We start from the raw sequence: 24,105 nt of genomic DNA, 5'->3' as shown, positions 1-24,105 counted from the left end.
ACATTTCCCACCATTTCTTAACCCTGTACTGAAAGGACTTTTATAACCATGTACTAAAATTCTATAATCCTTTACCAATTCATAGCACCCTATGACTTCAAGGGTAGAAAGCTCTAATTATCACAACCGTTTGGGGTAAAAATAGTTCTCACACATAAGGAGCAGCAAACTTGCAAATGAGTATTTAACTTATATTTCTACTCATTAGAATAATTAAAACTCAGAATTTGCGGGGAGTTGTAAAGAGCTTTGGGGAATATATGGTTTAATTCCATGAACTGGTCCTCCTATTCTATATAGGGAACTTGAGGACTGTAGGGGCAGAACCTAAAACAACAATCTAGTCAGCTGAATCCCAGTTCAGAGTTCCTGTAGCTGTGAAATATTAGAATTTTCCTTTTTTGTTAGGTACACACGCAGATACATGTTTTCTGATATAGTTGAAAAAATATATTTTGTAATAATTTCATACTTAATGAAAAACAGGTCCAATAACTTTGTTTTACCCCCAAGAAACACATTAACCCCTGAAGAATATTCATAGCATTCCTACATTTCCAATGGAAAACAATGTCTCAAAAAGAGTAAAAGCCATTTCCATTTTTGCAGTAGGAAACACAATGACTGTACCCTGATGGTTTTCTGGTACTTCAAGTTTATTCCTATAAGTATTCTAGGTTATTACCCAAGACTAGTCTGGGGTATTGTCTTTAGACTTTAGACTCTTAAAAGATCAGGAAAAGCTTCAGAGAGGCCACATTTCTTGGCATCAAACACTTTACCTTCCAAAACAGTTTGTGTCTGTGGAACCAAAAATATCAGGATCCTCTTGTTTGGGTCATGAATTTACCTAAGAACCCTGGTATCATGAGATTTTGAGACTGCCCTAGTCCCTACTTTTATCTCCAAAGCTATCATCTTTCTAATGGTATAGACTCCGGTTAATGTTAATCTAAAAAAATGACTAGGGATCCCTGGGTGGCGCAGCGGTTTGGCGCCTGCCTTTGGCCCAGGGCACGATCCTGGAGACCCGGGATCGAGTCCCACATCGGGCTCCTGGTGCATGGAGCCTGCTTCTCCCTCTGCCTGTGTCTCTGCGCCTCTCTCTCTCTCTCTGTGACTATCATAAGTAAATAAAAATTAAAAAAAAAAAAATGACTAAGTAAGATACAATTACTCCTGTTGTCGGTTAAGTTAAAAATATACGATATGGTACAACAGTCACGTTGATTGTATCTGAATAAAAAAGTTACAAAAACTTTAAATTCTTGCTTATTAAAAATCATTTGAAGACACCTGGGTGGTTCAGCGGTTGAGCATCTGCCTTCAGCTCAGGGCATGATCCTGGGATCCAGGATCCAGTCCCGTATTAGGCTCCCTGCATGGAGCCTGCTCTTCCCTCTATGTATCTGCTTCTCTCTCTTTCCAGGATCCAGTCCCGCATTGGGCTCACTGCATGAAGCCTGCTTTTTCCTCTGCCTAGATTTCTGCCTCTCTCTCTTTCTCTGTCTCTCATGAATAAATAAATTAAATCTAAAAAAAAAAAATATTTGTAGGTTATTTCCCTATTGCTATTCTAAAAGTCTTCCCTGAACTCAATTTATTCAACAAATGTTTATCTAAAAGTGGGGTCAAAGAGACTCATCAACATACTAGCAAAGTGCTCTATGACATCCTCCTTTATCTAAATGACAAAGCGAACTAAAAGGAGAACAAAAATTTCAACAGTTTTGGTTACTCCTAGGACCTTAAAAATACCAGGTGTCAGATAATCACTGTGAACTCATCTTTCAAAAATCATTTTAAAAATTAAGTCACTAAGTTGTTTCACTGAGGCAATACCAAGCACTTACAGAAGAAATTCAGTATTACATATGAGCTTTAGTTGCTTGGGACAAGATTTTCATCGTTTTAAGTTTCAAAAAGTGTTGTATTCTCAAACAATTTAATTACAATATTCTCTGAAAAACTATATACTAAAAAGAATGTGACTCTCATGAAGACAATAGATGTCACAATATATGAGAATATTTGAATACAATTACTTTATACAGTGGAAGAATGGGGGGAAAAGCATTCTTTATGGATCTTCTCCTTAGAAATATGGGACATTTGACTATATTCAATACTGAAATACAGTATTTTATGTTAAAATAGACTGCACACTGTATTAACAATGCAGGTCCTAGGAGATGCTAAAGCTTTTTAAAAAGTTCATGACAAAAAGCCTCCCAAGTGGAAAATTTTATTTTCTACTAGTTTACATTTGTCTACATCTTCAGAAAGATGCATCATTGGGCAGCCCGGGTGGCTCAGCAGTTTAGTGCCGCCTTCAGCCGAGGGCATGATCCTGGAGACGGGGGATCAAGTCCCACATCAGGCTCCCTGCATGGAGCCTGCTTCTCCCTCTGCCTGTGTCTCTGTCTCTCTCTCATGAATAAATAAATAAAATCTTTAAAAAAAAAGTATTTTATTTTAGTAGGTGAATACCTTGAACAACTTTTAGAAAACCTTGTTTTATAAGAACACAATTTTTAAACAAATGCTTTTAACTTTTCTTCTGTGACATTATTCCTTATTTACTAGCTCACCTCAATTTCTTAAATTTAGTTCTTTCAAGCTTTGAGAAATGTCCTCCATTTTTGAAATCTGGAGAGTGTGTGCATGTTTTGTTGTAGATATCAATCACATTAATCAGGAAGGATTTTAACTCCTCTAAATGAAGAATCCTTGATTTTTAGTTCTGTTTTATCCCTCTCTTGATCATTTTAGCAGTCACAATTGGGACCCAAGCACCCAGTGCCACATGTAATATTCCAAGTACATAAATAAATAAATCATGATCTTGAGAGCTATGATAATGATCTTTACTTTGCTTCTAATATTTTGTGGCCCATTGTTATGGGAATAGACTTCTTTGGGAAAAAGAACCTCATTAAAAAAAATCAAGGTCCTAGATTCTTATACTGACTCATATGATTGGGATGGTGAGGATTTTGAGATTTATGGTATGTAAGTAATATTTAAATAATTTTCCACTGAACATGGAAACCATACCATATTCTAGTTTTCCTCCTAGTTCACCAGTGATTCTCTCTTAATCCTTTTTAACTGGTTCCTATCTTTCCCACCTCTTCATATTGGAATGTACCAAGTTTCAGTCCTTGGACATCTAACCTATCTATTTTCACTCCTGTGGCTGATATCATTTAGTCTTAAGATATTAAGTATTATTTAGACTATGGAAATGCCCAAATTTTTGTCTCTAGCCTATACCTCATCCCTTGGATTTAATCTGTATATTCAGAATGGCCAAAATCAAATTCTTAGACTCCTGTTTCTGGCCAAGACAGAGAAAAAGGAACCAGATTTACCCTCTCACCTGAAGCAACCAAAAAATCGACAAAATATTATAAAACAATGTTTTTCAAGATAACCAACATCAGGTAACAAAAGAGTGATTCCTGAGTGAGGAGAAACAAATCGAGGGGAGTCCAATCACTGTTACCAGCTCATTACCTTAAGGGAGCTTCCAGATCACATTGTAAGAAGAGGTAATCTGGGCAAAGCCCGGCAGGTTCCCTGAGCTGTGAAGGAAACAGGATTGAGAGTCTGGGGAGACCAAGGTGACTAGAGTTCATGGGACTGAGTAGTGAAGAGAAGACAGCTGAACAGAAAAAAGAATTTCAGATATTCTGAGGACCTTGCCCAAGTATTCAGTTAAGTACTGATTAGTAATGGATGTGAGAAAGCTACCTAGGTCTGGGAGAAAAACTATCTAACAGTATTACAGGTAATAGTGCCCAGTGCTCAAGTACAGCCAGGAAGAGTGTCTGTTCCTAAAAGCCAGGTGGGAAAATATCATGAATCGTGAGTCATTGGATGAAGGAGAGGTCACAAATTTTTTCTGTAAAGTGCCACAGAGTAAATATTTTAGGTCTTTGGGACCATATGATCTCTGCTGCAACTATTTAACTCTGCTGTGATAGTCCAAAAGCAGCCATAGAAATATGCGAATGAGTGGGCATGGCTGTGCTCCACTAAACCTTATTTACAAACATGGGCTGAGGGCCAGATTTGTCACTGGGTTTGCTGACCTCCACAGTAGAGTATACAGAAAGGTCTTACCTCCATAGTGGGGAATAATTAGTCTCAAACTAAGCTTAGAAGTAAAAACAGACCTTAAAAGCAAGACCCAAAGTGATAAAACTTTCCAAGTAACCTTGTCCCAGAACAAAGCTTAAAATATGTATAGGAATACAAAAATATATATGCAATACTCAACAAACTCGCAATGCCATTCAATCAAAAATTACTTTGCATGCAAATTAAATCAATTAAAACCGATATAGAACTGACCAAGTGTCAACAAAAAGTTATAACCATATTCTGTATGTTCAAAAAGTAGTACCTTGGGAGGTATCAAATACGAAATCCAAACAACTTCTAGAGATGAAAGCTATACTGCACGGATTAATGGCAGATTAGACACTGCCAAAGAAAAGATCAGTGAACTTAAAGACAGAGTAGTAATAACAATCCAAACTGGAATATAGCAATGATTTAAAAATAATAAATAAACAGAATATCAGTAAGCTGAGCAACATTAAATACCCTAACAATATTTAATTAAAGTCCTTGAAGGAAGTGAGGAAGGCAAAATAGTATCAGGAAAAATAATGGCTGAAACTTTCTAAATTTGATTAAAACTATAAACCTACAGATCCAAGAAACTTAACAAACCTCAAGCAGGGAAAACATGAAAAAACTACACCAAGGCAGATGATAGTTGAATTGCTCAAAACCAGGGATAAAGGGAAATAATCCAAGTGAGAATACAGCAAAGCAACAACTTTAACATACTGAAAAAAGAAATGCCACCTACAATTCAACACCCAGCAATAATTGTTTTCAATAGATAAGGTGAAATACTTTTCCAAACACATGAAAGCAGAAAGAATTCATCACCAGCAAAACCATACTACAAAAAATGTTAAAGAAGTCCTGAGCAGAAAGAAAATGATACCAGATGAAAACATGGATCTATAAAGAGGAATGAAGAGCAGGAGAAATGATATTTACATTGGTTTAAGATGTGAGTACAATACACATAAAGATAGAATATATTTTTCTTATTTAAATCTCTAAAAGATAATGGACCTTTTGCTCATGATGATGTAGTATGCTGTAATATATCTAAAAATAAAAATTTGACAATCATAGCACAAAGGTCAGGACAGAAGAAATGGGAAGTATACTATATATTATAAGGCTCTTACACTGTATGTGAATATATTTAATGTCACTTGAAAATACAGCTTAAAAGATGTAATTACAAATCTTGAAGCAACCACTAAAATAGAAAAAGTTATAGCCAATAAGCCAACAAAAGACAGAAATGGAATCCTATAATATGTTCGAATAAGCCAAAAGAAATTAGGAGAAAAAAGAAAACAAAAAACTGATGACTCAAACAGAATGTAAGTATCAAGATAATAAATTTAAATCTATCATCTTGAGCCTGGATGGCTCAGTCATTTAGGCATCTGACTGCTGTTTTAGGCTCAGGTCATGATCTCAGGGTCGTAAAATCAAGTCCCACCTCATGCTCCACACTCAGTGTGGAGCCTGCTTGAGATTCTTTTCCCTTCCTTCTCCCTCCAGCTCTGCTCCTCCTGCTGTGTGCACTCTTTCTCACTCTAAAATAAAATCTTACAAAACAAGTAAAAAAAAAACCCCTCTAACTACATCATTAATTACATTAAATGTGAATGACCTAAATTCCCAAATGAAGGCAGAAATTCTCAGACTGAATTAAAAAAGTTAGACCGACTATAGGATGCCCACTTTAAATGTAAAGATACAAATAGGTTAAAAGTAAAAGAATGTAAATATTCCATGCTAACACTAATTTAAATAAATAAATAAAGCTGGAACAAAGATATCAATGTCCAAACAAACCATATTTTGGAGCACAGAACACTGTCTTGAATAAGGCAGGTCATTTTATAATAATAAGTGAGATCAATTCATCAAGAAGGTATTTTAATCCTACATGTTTATATACTTAAAAACTAGATTTCAAATTACATGAAGCAAAAACTTCTGCAAAAAAAAATAACAAAGACTAATCCATAATTACAGGCTGAAATGTTAATACCTCTCTCTCAATAACTGACAAAACAAGTAGACAACCAAATTGGAAAATATTGAGGATGTGAACCAAGTTGGCCTGACAACAGAACATTTCACCCAAAAACAACAGAATGCACATTCTTTTCAAGTACATATGGAACATTTATCAAGACAGATGAGGTATATTCCAGGTCTATTCTGGATCACAGAACAAGTCTCAATAAATTTGGAAGGATTTGAGACATATAAAGTATGTTCTCTGACCACTATGGAATTAAATTAGAAATCAGTAACAGAAAATCTCCGGGAAAATCTCCAAATTATTTTAACAAACTTACAACCTACATTTAAAAATCAGGAGAAATTAGAAAGTATTTTGAATGTTAAAGCAGTACTTAGGAGAAAATTTATAGAACTAAAAGCCTATAAAAGAAAAAAAAAAAAAAAAGACCTCAGCTTTCACATCTAGAAAAAATAAGGGATGAAACCAAAGAGAAAACAGTAACAGATAAAATTCAGTTAAACCAAAAGCTTGAGAAGATTCTCCCTATTTTCTCCACAAAATCTGCTCTACCCACAGAATTAACTGTCGGTTAATGGTGACTTGCTTTTTTTCTAATTGCTAAAGTGAACTGCAAAATCTTGGGATTCAACCTTGAACTTTGTTTTATTCTACTTCCAGTCTAATCAAGAATGTTACTGGATCCATCTTCAAAAGATTTCCAGAATCCAAACATTTGTAACTACTTCCTCTTCTGTCACCCAGCTGCAAACCTCTATGATTGTTCCCTTGGGACTACTGCCACATCCTCCTAACTGGTCTCCCTCTTTTGTCCCTGCTCACTTCTATCCATCCTTAGTCTTTTTTTGAACAAGAGTAGCCAGAGAGAGGATCTTTTTACATATGTTAAGTCATTATCATGTCACTCTTCTGATCAAACCCCTCCCTCTAAATGGCTCCCCATTTCACTTAGAATAAAAGTCAAAATCCATAGAATGGCATATTAGGGCTGTTAGGTCCCCCTACTCATATTTTCCTACTCTTTACTGTCCCAGCAACAAAGACTTTTATGGCTATTCCTCAAACATACCAAACAAATGTGTTCCTGTTTCAAGTTCTTTGCATTCAACTCTTTTGCCTGAAGAGCAGATATTTCTCCAGATATCCATATAGCCAGCTTCTTTACTTTCTCCATATCTTTGAATGTGGGCTTCATAAATATCCTTTTCTAAAATTATAACTTCTCACTTGCTACCACTAGCTCTCTGTATCCCCCCATTCACACTTTTTCTCCTTAGAAATTACCATCCTCTTTTATTCTATTTGTGTGTGCTGCTGTCAGCTCCCTCCAACCCCATTAAAATATACATTTCATGAGGACACAGACAGGTGGTCTGTTTCACTAACCACCATATTTTCAGACCATGGGGACAGGGGTCTCCTGGCACACAGGAGACATTTAATAGCTGTGGTGAATGATCTTACGCTTGTCTGCTACATTTCAGGCCACCTGGAGCCTTATTAGCTCTTTCTGAAGTTTATCTTGATTACTGCAGTGTTTTATTATCTCTCATGAATTTACAGTCATTTCTTAAACTTGGGTATTTCACTACTGGCTTCCCCAAATCACTTAATCTCTTTAGTTAGAAAAAATACTTGCAGCAGATAAATTTTGTTTCCTCGTTCTACCTCAATTCATGGTAAAATGTTCTTTCTGCTGCTGTGACATTTTAATAATATGTGGAGTTTTCCACTCCAAGGTTTAGCAGTCTGTAGACTGGCTAACTATTAAGCTTAATTTTAATATGAATAAAGCACAATAATTACTTCAGTCTGGTACAGCCAAATATAAAACAAGTATAACATATAAAATTTGTTTTAAAAATGTCATCCCATATAATAAAATTTCTGCCATGGTAACAGCCCAAAGTTTGCTATGTATAGTACTTAAAAATCATAAGCAATTTGAGATGCTATTTTAAAATAATAAAGTTAAGTAGGCCTATCCTGAGGATCTGGAATACCAGCTCTGGTTCAACTCTGACTTAGAACTCTGAAACAGTCCTTTGGAACAAAACATTTGTCCCAGCAATTTCAGAAAGACATATTATGAATCAATACATAAAAAGGAGATACTAGTTCGCTAATAAGAAATCACTATACAAAGTGTAAAAGCAAGAGTTACTTCTCAGTAGTTTCTTCTTGATTTCAAATTCAACGTAAACAGTAGAGAGTTTATTGAAACTCAGATTTCTTACTATTTTCTTATGTTTTGAAACAGCTATGGTCAAATGGCTTAAGGATGTATTAAATTCAAAATATATTTATATTTACTGTTTGATGTAACATCTTAGGTGAAAAATGGCCCATGAATCAAGGTTTTAATGTTCATTCGTAAGTCATTTAATGTGGTTGGTATTTCTAAAAGGATTTAAAACATACAACTCACAAGTATTAATATTACTGGTTTCACTCTTCACATGTTCCTTCGCTCCACAAGTATAAGGTTTATATGATATGCTACAAAAACACTTTTCACCAATTTTAAGTTAAATAAAAAAAAACCAGTTATGCTTTAATAACAATTTTAAAGTGTTAGTACATTTACTTTATCTAAGCATCAAGTCAGATAACTGAGACTACATTTTCTATGCTACAGTAATAAAGTCCATCTAGGCTGCCAATACACATTTAACACATTCTTCAATACTGAAATCCATATAAATGTAGTAACTGAAAAAATGAAAACAGAAGAAAAGCATTCAGTATAATATGGAATATTTGTATTTTAATAAAATTTAGTCCTTTACTACAGAGCTTTTTGCCTTGCATGAACAGAAATGTTTTATGCTTCTTCAATCAATCTTGTCCCTTTTCTTTGCTAGTGGTTCTTTACCCTACTGTAGGAAGGACAAAGTCATGTCCTTGGTCCGGTTTTTAGGATCCTATTTTTATTTATTTATTTTTTTAACATTTTTAAGTAATTTCTACAACCAACATGGGGCTCGAACTAACAACTCCAAAATCAAGAGTTGCATGCTCTACTGACTGCGCCAACCAGATGCCCCTAGAATCCTATTTTTAAACAAAAGAACCTGAAATACACACTAACTGCATAATTAACCTAAGCAGGGAGTGCAGGTCTCAGATTTAGGATACAGGAATATCTGAATTAAATAAGCAATAGAGATAGAACTCATAAAACAGAGTACAGGTATGAATGGAAAAAAAGGTAGGGATAAGTTCTTACACCCCTCTGAGATCGATCTGTGCCATGACCATCCAAACAACAACAACAAAATCCCTGGTCTGGGCTAATATTAAACATCCCGTCCTCTCCCTGTTACATTCTCCTATACCAAAATTATATATGTAATACCACTTCAGGGAAATCTCTACTGAAAGTAAATGGGGCGGGAAGGGGGGGAAGAAGGCTGAGTCTATCAACTTTTCTAGGATTACTTTTAGGAATAGACAAACTGACCAAAAATATGTATGTATTATTTTTAAAGATGTATTTCAGTTTGGGAGGGCAAAGAGACTTCTAGTACGCCTCCACTACAAATTTTTACATCTCAAGAAATGTTAATTTACACCAGAAAAAATTTTTGAATAAATTTAATAAATGCACAAAATCATACAAGGATATCATATCCAAATCTCAGCTTATCTTCAAGTTTCAAGGTGATATAAGTCTGTTCTGGAATCCTTACATCATTCACAAAAGTCTACAAAGAGAGAAAAAGATGTTAAGTTATATATGGAATATTAATTATTACCTTTCACACAAACAAATACTCAAACCATATTATACTTAAAAGTACATTAGATATAGTGGCTAACACAGCTTGTGTATCATAAAATGTGTGCCATGCATCTTACAAGCGGATAAATGATTTCGTACCAAGCCTTTTATTAATTACTGTAACACACAAAGAACCAGATTGCAGTCCCTCTAAGTCTACCATGCTGCCAAGACAAATTCAGGCACCCAAAAATGATGCTAAGAAAAGTTCCTAATTTGAAGCTAGCAAATTGTAAAGGGTAAAGTACTAAACTCTTGATAGATCATCAGGATTCACTGGACTCAGTTTTAGTTTTTTTGGACAATTCTAACTATTTGTGAGGCTTGATAATAATTTTATTTCTTTAATTCTTAGAATTCTTCCAAAGAACAAAAAGTTTACTTTAAAAAATGGAATAAAACTCGTATTTTCTATTTTACAATTGCCATGAGTCCTTTCGACCCTTTTATGACTCTAATACACTATGGGATTCTACTGACCTTACTTTTCCCTTTTTCTTAAAACACTGGTATTTCATCATCCCCTCATCATTTTGTCACTACTCATCAGTGATTTCTAAGTGTGCCAAATATGACCAAAATAATAAGAAAACAGAATAATGGAATTACCTAAAACCCTACTATCCAACAGAAATATACTGCAAACCCCAAATGCAAACCACACATACAATCTTAAGTTTCTTTCTTTTTTTTTGTTTTTTTAAAGATTTTATTTATTTATTCATGAGAGACCCAGAGAAAGAGGCAGACTCAGACAGAGGGAGAAGCAGGCTCCACACAGGGAGCCCAATGTGGGACTCGATCCCCGGACCCTGGGATCACACCCTGAGCCGAAGGCAGACGCTCAACCGCTGAGCCACCCAGGTGTCCCAATCTTAAGTTTTCTAGTAGGCACAATAAAACAGAAAATAGAAAAGATGAAATTAATTTTAATACTATATTTTAACCTAACCCATATATCCAAAATAGTACTATTTCAACAAATAATCAATATAAAAAGTAATAAGATATTTCATGGTTTTTTAAAAAGATTTTTAAAGATTTTATTTATTCATGAGACACAGTGAGAGAGAGAGGCAGAGACATAGGCAGAGGGAGAAGCAGGCTCCATGCAGGGAGCCTGACGTGGGACTCGATCCCGGGTCTCCAGGATCAGGCCCTGGGCTGAAGGTGGCACTAAACCACTGAGCCACCAGCGCTGCCCTTTTTTTTGTTTTGACTAGCCACTTTCGAGTGCTTTCAAGGGCTAGTGGCTACTGTAGTGGGAAGCCCAGGACTAGAAGGACAATGTAGTAAACCACTCCTGCTGCTTCGACCTTCACTTTCTTTCCTGTGTTGCCCACAAAACTGCATCATCTCTCCAAGACAATGTGATACACATCTGGCAACACAGTCTTTGTCCTTCTCTTTTATAAGTTACTAAAGAGCACTACTGAGGATTCAGAATTTCTCACTTAACAATCCATAAAGGCAAAGAGAAGAAACAGGATGGTATTTCACAATTATAAGATGAACACAAAGACAGCAGAGCTCTAGACTATATTAATAGTGATAAAACTGATAATAATGTAGCAGAATATCAGACCATGAGTCTTCAGATAAAGCTAATCCTAGATGAATTTTGTCTAATGTAAGAAGTAGTAAAAGAAGATTGTTTTCAAGAAGAAAAAGGAAATAGGGCATTTTTCATTTAGTTAGCCTTTCACTAAGAAGAATCATGCAATTATTTCTCAATAAGAAATTGAATTATTCTGTATTTAAAATTTTCACAGCATTCTTTTGTCTTTGATGTTTGTTTTTCAATACTTATTTAAGTTTCTAAGTGGACAAATGCCCAAGGCAGATATCTACACAAAGGTAACTAGAAGGAAAGATGATATCAAAAGAAATAAACTTACCAATAATCTTCTGTTAATAAGTCTAAAACTAAAAAATGTTTTACAGTTATGGAAGATAGCTATCATCTTAATAAAATTTTAAGCTGTCAAAGTCTTTAAAATAATGCATTTTGACAATACAATGTAAGAAGAACCAGAAATAATAAGCTAGAACATCTATTATGTGCTTGAAATCTGAAACAAACATTTAAAAAATGGATATAAAAAAATAAAAATAAAAATAAAAAATGGATATACATCCCAGGTATCCCTGGACAACCGATGAACATACCCATTTTATATATTATGTACTTTTCAAAAAAAATAATAAATAAAAATGTGAGTTTGTCAGGATTAATTTTTTATTAAAATTTCTATTGTTTTTCATTATCCTTTTATCCTTACTTCTGCAAACTATTTGTAAAAAGACTTACAGAGTCGACTAGACACAGATGGTAAACGGTGATGATTATTTTTCCTGGCACACAAGAAGTTAAAGACTTGGAATTTGCTAGATTCATAGAACGCAGAATACTGTTATACTTAATTGCCCAGAATGAAAATATCATATGAATATCCAGGTTTTCTTCTGATCAGCTGAAACTTTAAAAATTACTTTTTCCTTTTGAGTTCCATTTCTTAAATCTTATATTTTATTGGATTTGAGATGGCCAGGATACCCTGGTTTGGGAAAGCTCCCTCCATCATGAGGAAGTTTAGAAGGGTCCTGAATGACACATAGTAAAATATATAAGGAAATTATGTTGTTATGGTCAAATACTCAAATTCCTATGCATAACAGGCACTTTGTAATATGTCATGGAATATCAGTTTGTAAATCTACAGAAAAAATTAGAAGAAGTTATGATCATAATTCCAAGCATAGATATACAGAGACAACACAATACTGCTAAAACTTGGCATCACACCTTAGTACGATTTATGAGTAATCCTAAAACACAAGCTTCCAACATTCCTGACAGAAAGGCTGAAGGAAAATTCAAAGGCTTCAGGCATGTATAAACTTCATAGTCCTGGGATCTCTGGGTGGCGCAGCGGTTTGGTGCCTGCCTTTGGCCCAGGGTGCGATCCTGGAGACCCGGGATCGAGTCCCACATTGGGCTCCCAGTGCATGGAGCCTGCTTCTCCCTCTGCCTGTGTCTCTGCCTCTCTCTCTGTGTGACTATCATAAATAAAAAAATAAAAAATTAAAAAATAAAAAAACTTCTTACTCCTTCTCAAAATGAACATTTTAGAGTGTTTTAAAAGTTACACCTTCAGTTTACCAAAATATTCTAAGTATTATTACAAAACAGAAGAATTGAGGACAATTATGGAAAAGAGAAGAATAAAACATTAATTCACTGATGTTTGGTATGCAGAAGACAAGCAATGTGGTACACTGTGTCAGAGGTATGCCACAGTTCTAAGTCAATTTCACTTAAAACTGTCTCAACCTAAATATCATTCTTTTTTTTTTTCCTAAATATCATTCTTACTCAAAAGGCCTAAGATAACCAATCAGATCCACATAAAGCTTAATACTGCTCAACTTTCTTAATTAATTAAGCACCTACTGTGTGTTTATCATATATATTAGGTAGGTATTTGCAAAACTCAAGAAACATATAATTTTAACATACTGGCACTTCAGGCAGAAATATTCCCTAAGGTCTAAAAAGGCTTAGGAAATGTAAATCAGATACAAAGTTTCAACTCACAGAAATACAAGTGAAAACATCTGAAGGGAAAAACTCTCCTGAAGGTCTAAGATAATAAGAGAAAATTTCAAAGAGCAACAGGCCAAAAAAAAAAAAAAAGACAAATCATTTAAATGAATCAATTATAGGGGTGCCTGGGTGGCTCAGTCAGTTGAGTGTCTGCCTTTGGCTCAGGTCATAATCCCAGAGTTCCAGGACTGAGCCCCCCATCAGGCTCCCTGCTCAGTGAAGAGCTGGCTTCTCCCTCTGCCCTTCACCTTGATTGTGCTCTTTCTCTCTCCCTGAAATAAATCTAAAAAAAATCAATTACAAAGCATTTTAATAAATTAAATATGGGGAAATATAGGTTTTGTTTCTATGTCAACATGGTTTCATCACACCTCTGCCTTGCAGGTAGAATAGGTAAGGACAATGAGGCACCGAGAAAGTAACAAACAAGATTTCAGAGTTCAGAAGTAGAACTGCTGGGATTCAAATTCAGGTCTCTCTAGCTACAAATCTCATGTTCTTTCCATCTGAAGGAAGCCTGGGTGCCCAAGCCAGCTCTTCCAATTCCCTCTTCTGAACCACTAAGTCACAGAAGTGAAACAAACTAGATAAACATCTATTTAATTTACATACAACTGCAGAATTGATTTATAAAACCATATAACCACTGTGTATTATATTAATGCTCTAAGTAATCTGAACACAGTCAGTGGCCAGGAGCACAGCCTCCTCAATCACACTGCCAGTGACAAAAGTCATCTCATTTTCCCTAGACCTTCTCTGATCTATGTCACACTGATCTGATGCTGACAGAAACTCCAGTGTGAAAAGGGGGTAGAACAGAAAGCTGGAACACAGTGAGCTAAGGGGCCAGCTTAGTAACAGAAGCCAGAGGTGGAATGGGATAAGGAGTGATATGGCAGAGACTCTCAGAGGGGCAAGTGCTCCAGTAGAGGAAGGAGGGAGGAAGAAGTGACAGCAAACAAGGGATTTCATAAAAAGAGAAGCTTCAAGGGGCTTGCAGGGAAATGGGCCATGATAAGATCAACTACAAAACTAGTTCCAGCTTCCTCAAGCAGAGCAGTCTCATTTCTGGTAGCAATAACATCAAGTAGAGATCTAGGGCCCTTGGGAGCATATTTTAGGATGGGATAAAAGGAAGGAGTGAAAGTGATCACAGCCAGAGTTATTTATAAGTTGGGTTTAGCTGGTAAGTGCTTTAAAAAAAACATACAGCAGTGGATTCATCGAAAAGTATATAGGCCACAGGGTGCTAAATTTAAGTGCTTTTCTTAACATACCACCACCACCATTTATTGAATGCTAACTATGTGTCATTTTAATCATTTACAATTATGAACTCATTACAGCTTCACAACAACCTGAGAGGAGTATCATTTTGCTATGAACACTGAAAAAAATTGAGGCACAGAAAAATTAAGTACCTGTCTATGGTTACATCACCAGTAAGAATTCAAGCTGGGCTCATAACCACCACATTGTGTCCCCTTACCTCCTAAAATTACTACTTTTAGGGACGCTTGGGTGGCTCAGTGGTTGGATCTGTCTTTGGTCCAGGGCGTAATCCTGGAGTCCCAGGATGGAATCCTGCATCAAGCCTGCTTCTCTGTCTGCCTATGTCTCTGCCTCTCTCTGTCTTTCTCTGTGTCTCTCATGAATAAATAAATAAAATCTTTAAAAAATAAAATAAAATAAAATTACTACTTTTAACTTGATGCTCAAATTTCTAGAATTATATGAATATTAAGAGTAAACAGGTTGTGAGTAATAGTCTACTTATGAATAAAGTGCATGACAGTTGGTAGTTCACAATTTTGTCCTGGCATATTTCCTAGGCCATCATTTAGGTAACAGCACAGTTATCTGTCATTCATGTGAAGATTTCAAGCTCCATACCAGGCACATATCTACATGTACTGTCACATGTTATCCTCATAACACTACAGAGCAGGAAATGTCATTTCATTATTTTAAATCTAAAGCAAGGTAACTGAATTTTTCAGTATTCAAATTAACAAGCCCATTACATTTTCCCACAACTCTGGGAACTAATGTGAAGATGTATGAGAAAACTACATTGCAGAGAGTATATGATTTTCCCTGGTTACACCACTGGTACATTACAGACAGAAATTCAAATCATGGTCCTTATTTTGAGTTCAGATTGCAAATGTTGCTCTCTAGGAGTAATTATCTTCCATAGAACTACTGAATATAATCAAATTAAGAGAGAGGTGAACCCAGAGAAACTTAGAATTGGTATTTCACCTGATTTTTTAATAACACCAAGTAACTTTTATATCTGATCACAATCTTTTAAAAGAATAAAACACTGTGATGTAATTTGTACTTATTATCCAAGATAATAACATAAAAACACCTACAAACAGCACTGTAGTGGAGATGAAAATTTCTAGGCTTAACACCAGAATGTAACATTTTAGTTAAAATAGTCCACATATGCAAATAGATTAAAATTTTCCTCTATGAATTCTTACATATAGAAAATAAAATTAAATTCCATTCAATAAAGATTTACTGTAAAAAAAAAAAAAGATTTACTGTGTTCATGCATCATACAGAGCTATAAGCAAAGGCTCATGAGCTGTTCTGGATCCAGTACAGTGACAGGTAAGTAAAAGTAGATCTACTACAAGGCTGACAAAGCATCCCAAAATACGATTAAAACAGAAGGTTACAGGTGCGGAGAAGGAAGAAAGTAATTCTGCAAATTAGAAGCTGGGAATCAAAATAGCTTACTTACCGGTTTCATGTTAAAATGGTTTCTACCTAATCTTCCTCTCTTTCTGCTTTAATCCACTTGACAGGTTAACAACATCAGCAAGTTAATATTCCTAAATACCTCTCCTTAGTTCCTACCCTTCAGGAAGATGTGGAATTTGGGTTTAAGTACAACTTTTATAAATGACAAGGCAGATGGGAGAAGCACTAGGCTCAAGAAAATCTAACAAATTATTTTGAGAAGGAGACAGATAACAGGAGAATCACTACTGGGGATGTACAGAAAGGGAAAGTGTGATGGAGCAGGAATCTGGAAAACTTTGGTATTAATACCTGAAGTATTAATTCTGCATGCCATGAGAAACAAATAAAGGCTTGAAAAAAACTAACAGAAAAAGTATTTCAAAGAGTAAATATCAGTCTTTCAGTAGCAGGCCAATTCAGAAGAAGAAAAAATGTTTCACAGTAATTGCCAAATTTCTGCATATGTTTTCCCATATAATGTTTAATGTATACTTTGAAAAGCAATAGCAGTAACAAGCATTTGCATCCATTTAGTTTCTTTTAAATTCATTTTAACAATTTCAACAGCTCAGATATGGGAAAATGCTGCATTTGCTTATGTTAGCAGGGCCATTAAGAAAATTGAAGAAATAAGAAATTATTCAATACTTTGGCATTCTCTTATTCTGTGGCTCCTTATATTCTGACAATGTGGAAAGACCAAATGAAGAATTAGGGAAAAACCTCACTGCAGTAACACAAAAATACCTTTGAAGTAGGAATAGAAAAAAGCAGTAACGAAAAATCACATGCTATATTTTTAAGGAAAATGAATGTGTTTCATGTCTTTTTTACTCTAGTATAGAAAGTCCTCCACCATCTGGCATCAAACCATGTTTTCACCTTTATTTTCTAAGTTTCTGTATATTTATCTCCCAAGAGTGCTTTTACTCATATTAACGGCCATGACTTTCTACTGTTTTTCCACATATAAATTCAAGCATCCAGTGAGGTCAACTTTCATCTCATCTCCTTAAAGAAAAAAAATTTTTTTAACCATTACAGGTAATAACAACCAATAACCATCTGAATTCCTGCATTTATTATTAGTTTCTGGGGAACAAGGGCTAGTTTCATATTCTTCTGTACGGTCCCCAAAGTACTATGTACCTACTAAGCCTTTAAAAGTAAAATGCAAACTAAAGAAAAGGAACAGAGCACAAACGGGAAATGTAGCTGGATCCATCTTCTTACAATATTAAGAAAATATTGAAATAAGACAAAAAAGAAAATCTTTTACTTACCCCATTTAGGCTGCCCAAATCTTTCACCAAATGTTCATCCATAGAGGCATCATAATTGATTACAGCATGTTGCTTGTCCACACTACGAGACTGAAAGGAATTTTTCTGAGTTAGTATATATAAGAAAATACTAGAAAAAATAACAAACACAATGTTTTTGGCTACTTTATATTAATAGGATAGTAGATAAATATAGAGAAATATCAAAGTAAAGTAGATTAAATGAGATTTAAACTGTATTACTATACAACACAAATTTGGCATCATTCCCCAAAGAATAAAGCAGCCAAAATTTGAAGATGTTCTTTTCAACTAAATTTATACGTCCTTTTTAAAGAATTTAAATCAGGTGACTTTGCTGAATGTATCAAATGACAATTTTTTAAAATAAGACTGTAAAATGGAAGTCATGCGAATTATAATTTCGTAATGTTTTATGTGTCTTACTGTATAAAAAGAACTAACCCTACAGGATTTTCTTCTATATTGAAAATTACAATGTAAATTATATAAGGAATCCAAAGATTTAGAGAAAACGAATAATGATGTGATACATCCTTGAACAAAATTATCCTCACTTAAAATATGGGTTCTAACACTGGAATTCATAGAAGGCACCTGGGGGGCTCAGGCAGTGAAGCATTTGCCTTCAGTTCAGGTCATGACCCCAGGATCCTGGGATTGAGCATCAGGCTCATGCTCAGTGGGGAGCCTGCTTCCCCTCCCCCTGCTTGTACTCTCTCTCTCTCTCTCTCTCACGCAAATATATAAATAAAATCTTAAAAAACACAACAACAACTAGAATTCATGGGAGAGTGCTAAGAGAAAAAGAGAGAGAAAGTTTAAAAAAAGGAAATTAAAATGGCAAATGATTACTGAAAATTGTTTTTCAGTCTTTCTTAAAAATCCACACACTCATGTGTGCACACAGCTCCAGAGCTTAGTAGCTGTCTGCAGATAAAAGCACCTGAGAGGTGAACTATACAAAAGCCTGTGGAAACTTTTATTGAAAGAAACCATTGGTACGGTAACAGGAAGAAACAGTCTGAGAACCACAGTGAAGCTGAATTCAGTACCATGGGGCCACTACAGGAACCTGGGTAAATGAAAAGCAAACAAAGTATCCCAAATGGGGAGAGATATCACTTCCAGTTTCCAATCTAACATGTAAAGAGCTTAGAAGTCATCAGTCCTGACTCTCTGCTCCTCCCCGTTCTACAGACAGCCGCATCTTCTGGTGCAGTGCCAGCCACGTCCCCGAGACACCACGATGGTGAGGTCGGAGTGAACAGATTTGGCCATATTGGGTGCCTGGTCACCATGGCTGCTTTTAACTCTGGCAGTGGATATTGTCGCCATCAATGACCCCTTCATCGATCTCAACTACATGGTGTACATGTTTCAGTATGATTCTACCCATGGCAAATTCCACAGCACGGTCAAGGCTGAGAATGGGAAACTTGTCATCAACGGGAAGTCCATCTCCATCTTCCAGGAGTGAGATCCCGCCAACATCAAATGGAGTGATGCTGGTGCTGAGTATGTTGTGGAGTCCACTGGGGTCTTCACCACCATGGAGTAGGCTAGGGCTCACTTGAAAGGTGGGGCCAAAAGGGTCATCATCTCTGCTCCTTCTGCTGATGCCCCCATGTTTATGATGGGGGTGAAGCACGAGAAGTATGACAACTCCCTCAAGATTGTCAGCAATGCCTCCTGCACCACCAACTGCTTGGCTCCTCTAGCCACCAAAGTCATCCATGACCACTTCAGCATCGTGGAAGGCCTTATGACCACCGTCCATGCCATCACTGCCACCCAGAAGACCATGGACGGCCCCTCTGGGAAGCCGTGGCATGACGGCTGAGGGGCTGCCCAGAACAACATCCCTGCTTCCACTGGCGCCGCCAAGGCTGTGGGCAAGGTCATCCCTGAGCTGAACGGGAAGCTCACTGGCATGGCCTTCCGTGTCCCCACCCCCAACGTGTCAGTTGTGGATCTGACCTGCCACCTGGAGAATGCTGCCAAATATGACATCCAAGAAGGTAGTGAAGCAGGCATCGGAGGGGCCCCCTCAAGGGCATCCTGGGCTACACTGAGGACCAGGTTGTCTCCTGTGACTTCAACAGTGACACCCACTCTTCCACCTTCGATGCTGGGGCTGGCATTGCCCTCAATGACCACTTGTCAAGCTCATTTCCTGGTATGACAATGAATTCGGCTACAGCAACTGGGTGGTGGACCTCATGGTCCACATGGCCTCCAAGGAGTATGAGCCTCCTGGACCACCAGCCCCAGCAAGAACAAGAGGAAGAGAGAGGCCCTCAGCTGCTGGGGAGTTCCTGCCCCAACTTAATCCCCCAACACACTGAGAATCTCCTGACCTCCAAATTTACATCCTAGACCCCGAGGAAGGGGAGGGGCTTGGGGAGCCCTACCTTGTCATGTACCATCAATAAAGTATACTGTACCCAGTCAAAAAAATAAAAATAAAAAAGTCATCAGCCCCATCCTGACAACAAGAAAAAAGATGCACAAATGGAAAATCAAAAACCAGTCTTAGTTTTATCAGAGAATTGAGGTCCACCCAAAAAATGGAGAGGTGAATACAGAGAATCCCAGCTTCCTGAGAACAGAAACCATGGCTGCAGCCAGCAAGGCAGGAAAACTCAAGGGTAAGGTAACTGTGAGACATGAATATCAAATCAACTAGCTTGCAAGATAAAGTTCCTAGGGGCACAGCCGCGGGGGATACTCCTCTTTGAGGAGTTTTCTGAGTTTTACCTCCAGAAGCCCCACCAGGATGTCAGGGTGAAGACTGGAGAAGTCTTCTGGTGTCCCCTCAGCCTGGGAGTAGAAGTAGCCATTCTGAAATACACCCAGAGCATTCTGCTGTCACAGACAGACAGACAATGGCCTGTCTTCAAAGAAGACTATTTTACCAGTGTTCCACCATAAGGGTTTTACCAGAGTCTAATTGACATGGGGGAATGGGAATACTAAGCTCCAGTGTCCTAGAGTGTCCTCTAGCCTTCTTGTCTCACCTAAAGAGGGGACAAAGAAGAGCTAAGATGCACTTGTGAAGTCCCACCAAAAGACTGAGAACTAATCACAGCATTATAGAATGCCTCTTCTCCCTCCAAATCTCACCACCACACCCACAAGAGATATTACAATGGGAAAAACTGCTAAATTCTGATTATTGAATAAAGGGTCTTTAAAGAAACTCCAAAATCAACTGAAGAGACGAAAACAGGGACACTATAGGAAATATTAGCCCTGATACTTTTACTACAGCCAAGAGTGAACACAGCCTGACTCCTAGATACAGCAACAAAATGAGAAGGTCAGCAACTAGTAAAACAATACAGAGTATATCCTAGTTGAAATCAACCTTTCCAAATAACTATCACTAAAGTGAAAAGTTCCTTCCTCAGTTAGCTTCAATTCCATATTGAAAAAGTTTTGGTCTTTCCTTCCAACATTTGGAAGAAACAGTATGTGACTTCAAACAATTTTTCAACAAAACTCAAACATTCATCATACATACACTCTTGTTCTTTTTGAAAGTTTTAAAAGTTGTTGTTTTAGTTTTCTCTGAAACCTCAATTTCTCTAGGAAAAATTACAAGCCTCAGACTTAAGAACAACTTTCTGTATTGTAGGATTACTGCTACTCCTCTACAGCTTACCTGTCAAATTACAACAAATAGCACTACGAAACATCTGCATTAAATCTGTAAGTTACTTAAACTTCATTCTGGTTTTTATTTTTGCGTTTTAAATTGCTGCTCTGTTTAAATTAATAAAGTATGAAATTCAGTTATTCAGGTGACAAAAAGCACATGTAGCAACTTTTAGGAAAATCACTCCTCCTTATTGTGGATTTATCAAGTTGCATTAGTCTGCGGAATAAAAATCTCTGCATGCTGTAAGACACGTGCAATTGCAGGTATATGTAGGCACTTAATAAACATGAATGAATGGTCATAAATAATCTCTCTGTGACAAAGGAAACAGAGAAAGAGTTCAAGTCCTTAGAATGGCAAACTGAAATTCAAGGGGAAAATCTAAGAGCTGAGAACACAAAAATCACACAGAAAAGGGAGCTACTGTAAGCTTTGGAAAATAAGCCAAGTGGCTCCTTCTGGAGTCAGGGAACCAGAGCTTTTGAGGGAAGTGATCAACATGCACCAGAGAAGGTAGTAAAGAAAAGGAAAAAAATGGTCTAAGGAGGAAACAATTAGGAGAGGCCACTTAAACTTGCTAGAAACCAGAAAATCCTGAACTGATATACACTTTGCCCTCAAATTGTTTGGGGATAGGTAAGTACAAGAATGCCTCCCATGGAATGTAGAGCAAACATTAAGACACCAGAAGACAATATAGTCTGAGTGGAGATGCCTTTCCAACTCTAGGGACTGGGGAATGAACTGAGTATGTTATGTGGGGTCAGAAAAAGCATCTTGTTTAAGATTTATTTATTTGAGAGAGAGCACATATCATGTGTGGGTGGGCAAGCAGCAGAGAGAATCTTCAAGTAGACTTCGTGCTGAGCATAGAACCTGATATGGGGCTTGATCTCAGGGTTAACCAACTGAGCCACCCAGGAGCCCCTGATGTTTTTTTTTTTTTTTTAAATAAATAAACCTTATTTATTTATTCATGAGAGACACAGAGAGAGAGAGAGAGAGGCAGAGACACAGGCAGAGGCACAAACAGGCTCCATGAAGGGAGCCCAATGTGGGACGCGATCCCGGGTCTCCAGGACCACACCTCGGGTCGAAGGCGGTACTAAACTGCTGGGCCACTGGGACTGCTCACAATCTACTATTTTCAAGGTGGCAGGCATTGTTTAAGCATCCATCAAAGAAATTTAGCAGAAAACCAAAATTATAGAGCATAATATATCTAGTGAGTGCTCAAGAAAAAATGAAGTTATGAATAAGGAAAGTTCCCTACTTACATCTAACCATATAAGCATTAATTAATGCATTTTCATTTCCAGATAATCAAATCCACATTTTCTCTAGATTACACAAGCCAGGAGAAGGTGTACTACACCTTAATTTTCACAACCCATTTGGACATTTCAATGCAAATCTAATAATTTCTCAAACATCTAATTTAAATCCTGACAAAGGCTGGTAACTTCATCAAGTTTGTGGTCCTAATGGGAAAACCTTAGCTGATTGGGTGTAAACTATAAAGATTGTCAATATTAGTAGTTCTCTTATTCTTGTCACTTTAAGACTCCAGTAAGAATGCAAGACTCCTAAAGTCATCATAAGAAAAGCCATTTTTTTCTGTAGCTTTGTACGGGGACAGACATTAACTATACTTACTAGGGTGATCACTTCTCAACATATACAGTCAATCATTGCCCACTAGAAACTAATAAATATTATAAGTTAATTCTATCTCAACTTAAAAAAATGCCAGACTCTCTAGTTACTGCCTCCTTATAGAAAATACCCAGAAGAATGTACCTCCTTCTTTGTGATTTTTTACTTTCTAGAAAGATTCTCTTCCCATGGCTTTGCATTGCACTCTCAAGAATCCACCTTACCCGAAACTCCTCTTCATTCTCAAGCTCTCACAGATGGCTACCTCTTACTTCCTTCAACTGAAATCTGTCTTTCCCCCAGAGAACACTATTTCTGCTGCGTTCCTTTAAAGTGGATGCCCATCTCCTAAATCCAACATTCTGCTGAGTTCAGAAACAGAATAAATCCACAGTGTACTATTGTGACTTTTGGATCATTACTTTCCCCCTTCAAGGAAAAGCCTTTTACTTTTTTTTCAAGTTCTTGTTATCCACCTATACATAAATATAAATACAAGTATAAACAAATATATATACACACTATATACTTCCACACACATACACACCCCTCTAAGATTGCTGCAATCGTCTGTGGTTATTTTAACTTTTTTTTTTTTCCCTGAGTAAACTCTACCCCCCAGTCTGGGGCTTGAACTCATGCCCCAAGATCTACGTCACAGGCTCTAACTGATTAAACCACCCAGCAGCCTTCATTTTAACTTTTTGACTAAAGTTTGGAGTTATGGTTCATAGTCTTCATTTTCATTCAAATTCCTACTTCATCATGACCGATTTTGAACATCTATATAGGGAGCACCTGTGTGGCTCAGATGGTCGAGTGTCTGACTCTTGGTTTCAGCTCAGGTCATGAACACGGGGCCCTGAGATCAAGCCCTATGTCAGGCTCTATGCTCAGCAGGGAATCTACTTGAAGATTCTCTTCCTCTGCCCCTCCCCTCCATTCATGTGCTCTCTCTCAAATAAATAAAATCTTAAAAAAAAAAATCTATGTAGACAACCATGTCTAGCCTTCCTGACCTCCACAACCAAACTCCATACCCTATCTTGGCATACCACTCCCATTGCTAGATCTTATGTGAAACAGATTCTACACCTGGAATCTAAAATAGTATTTTCTCTATGACTACTTTTCTCCTTTCTTCCAGTTCTCTCACTTATTTACAAT

At 36.8% G+C, this 24,105-nt stretch overlaps 1 protein-coding gene and 1 pseudogene across 16 annotated transcripts in view; one reads left to right on the top strand and one right to left on the bottom strand.

Moving 5' to 3' along the window:
* Nucleotides 1-24,105, bottom strand: part of CEP170 (centrosomal protein 170) — a 131,440-nt gene that overhangs the window by 61,295 nt on the left and 46,040 nt on the right. For 15 of the 16 annotated variants that reach the window (XM_077901422.1, XM_077901428.1, XM_077901424.1 and 12 more), the window contains 2 exons: nucleotides 17,598-17,687; nucleotides 9,786-9,864 (listed from right to left, as the gene is read on the bottom strand). In XM_077901422.1, coding sequence (XP_077757548.1) covers nucleotides 9,786-9,864; nucleotides 17,598-17,687 — 169 coding nt within the window. The remainder of the gene's footprint in view (nucleotides 1-9,785; nucleotides 9,865-17,597; nucleotides 17,688-24,105) is intronic. The other variant, XM_077901426.1, reaches the window with a different exon arrangement.
* On the top strand, nucleotides 18,675-21,282 carry LOC144315319 (glyceraldehyde-3-phosphate dehydrogenase pseudogene; annotated as a pseudogene).

This window comes from Canis aureus, chromosome 6, assembly GCF_053574225.1.
Source record: "Canis aureus isolate CA01 chromosome 6, VMU_Caureus_v.1.0, whole genome shotgun sequence".
Taxonomy (NCBI): Eukaryota; Metazoa; Chordata; class Mammalia; order Carnivora; family Canidae; genus Canis; species Canis aureus.
This window is presented reverse-complemented; position numbering and strand designations above follow the sequence as displayed.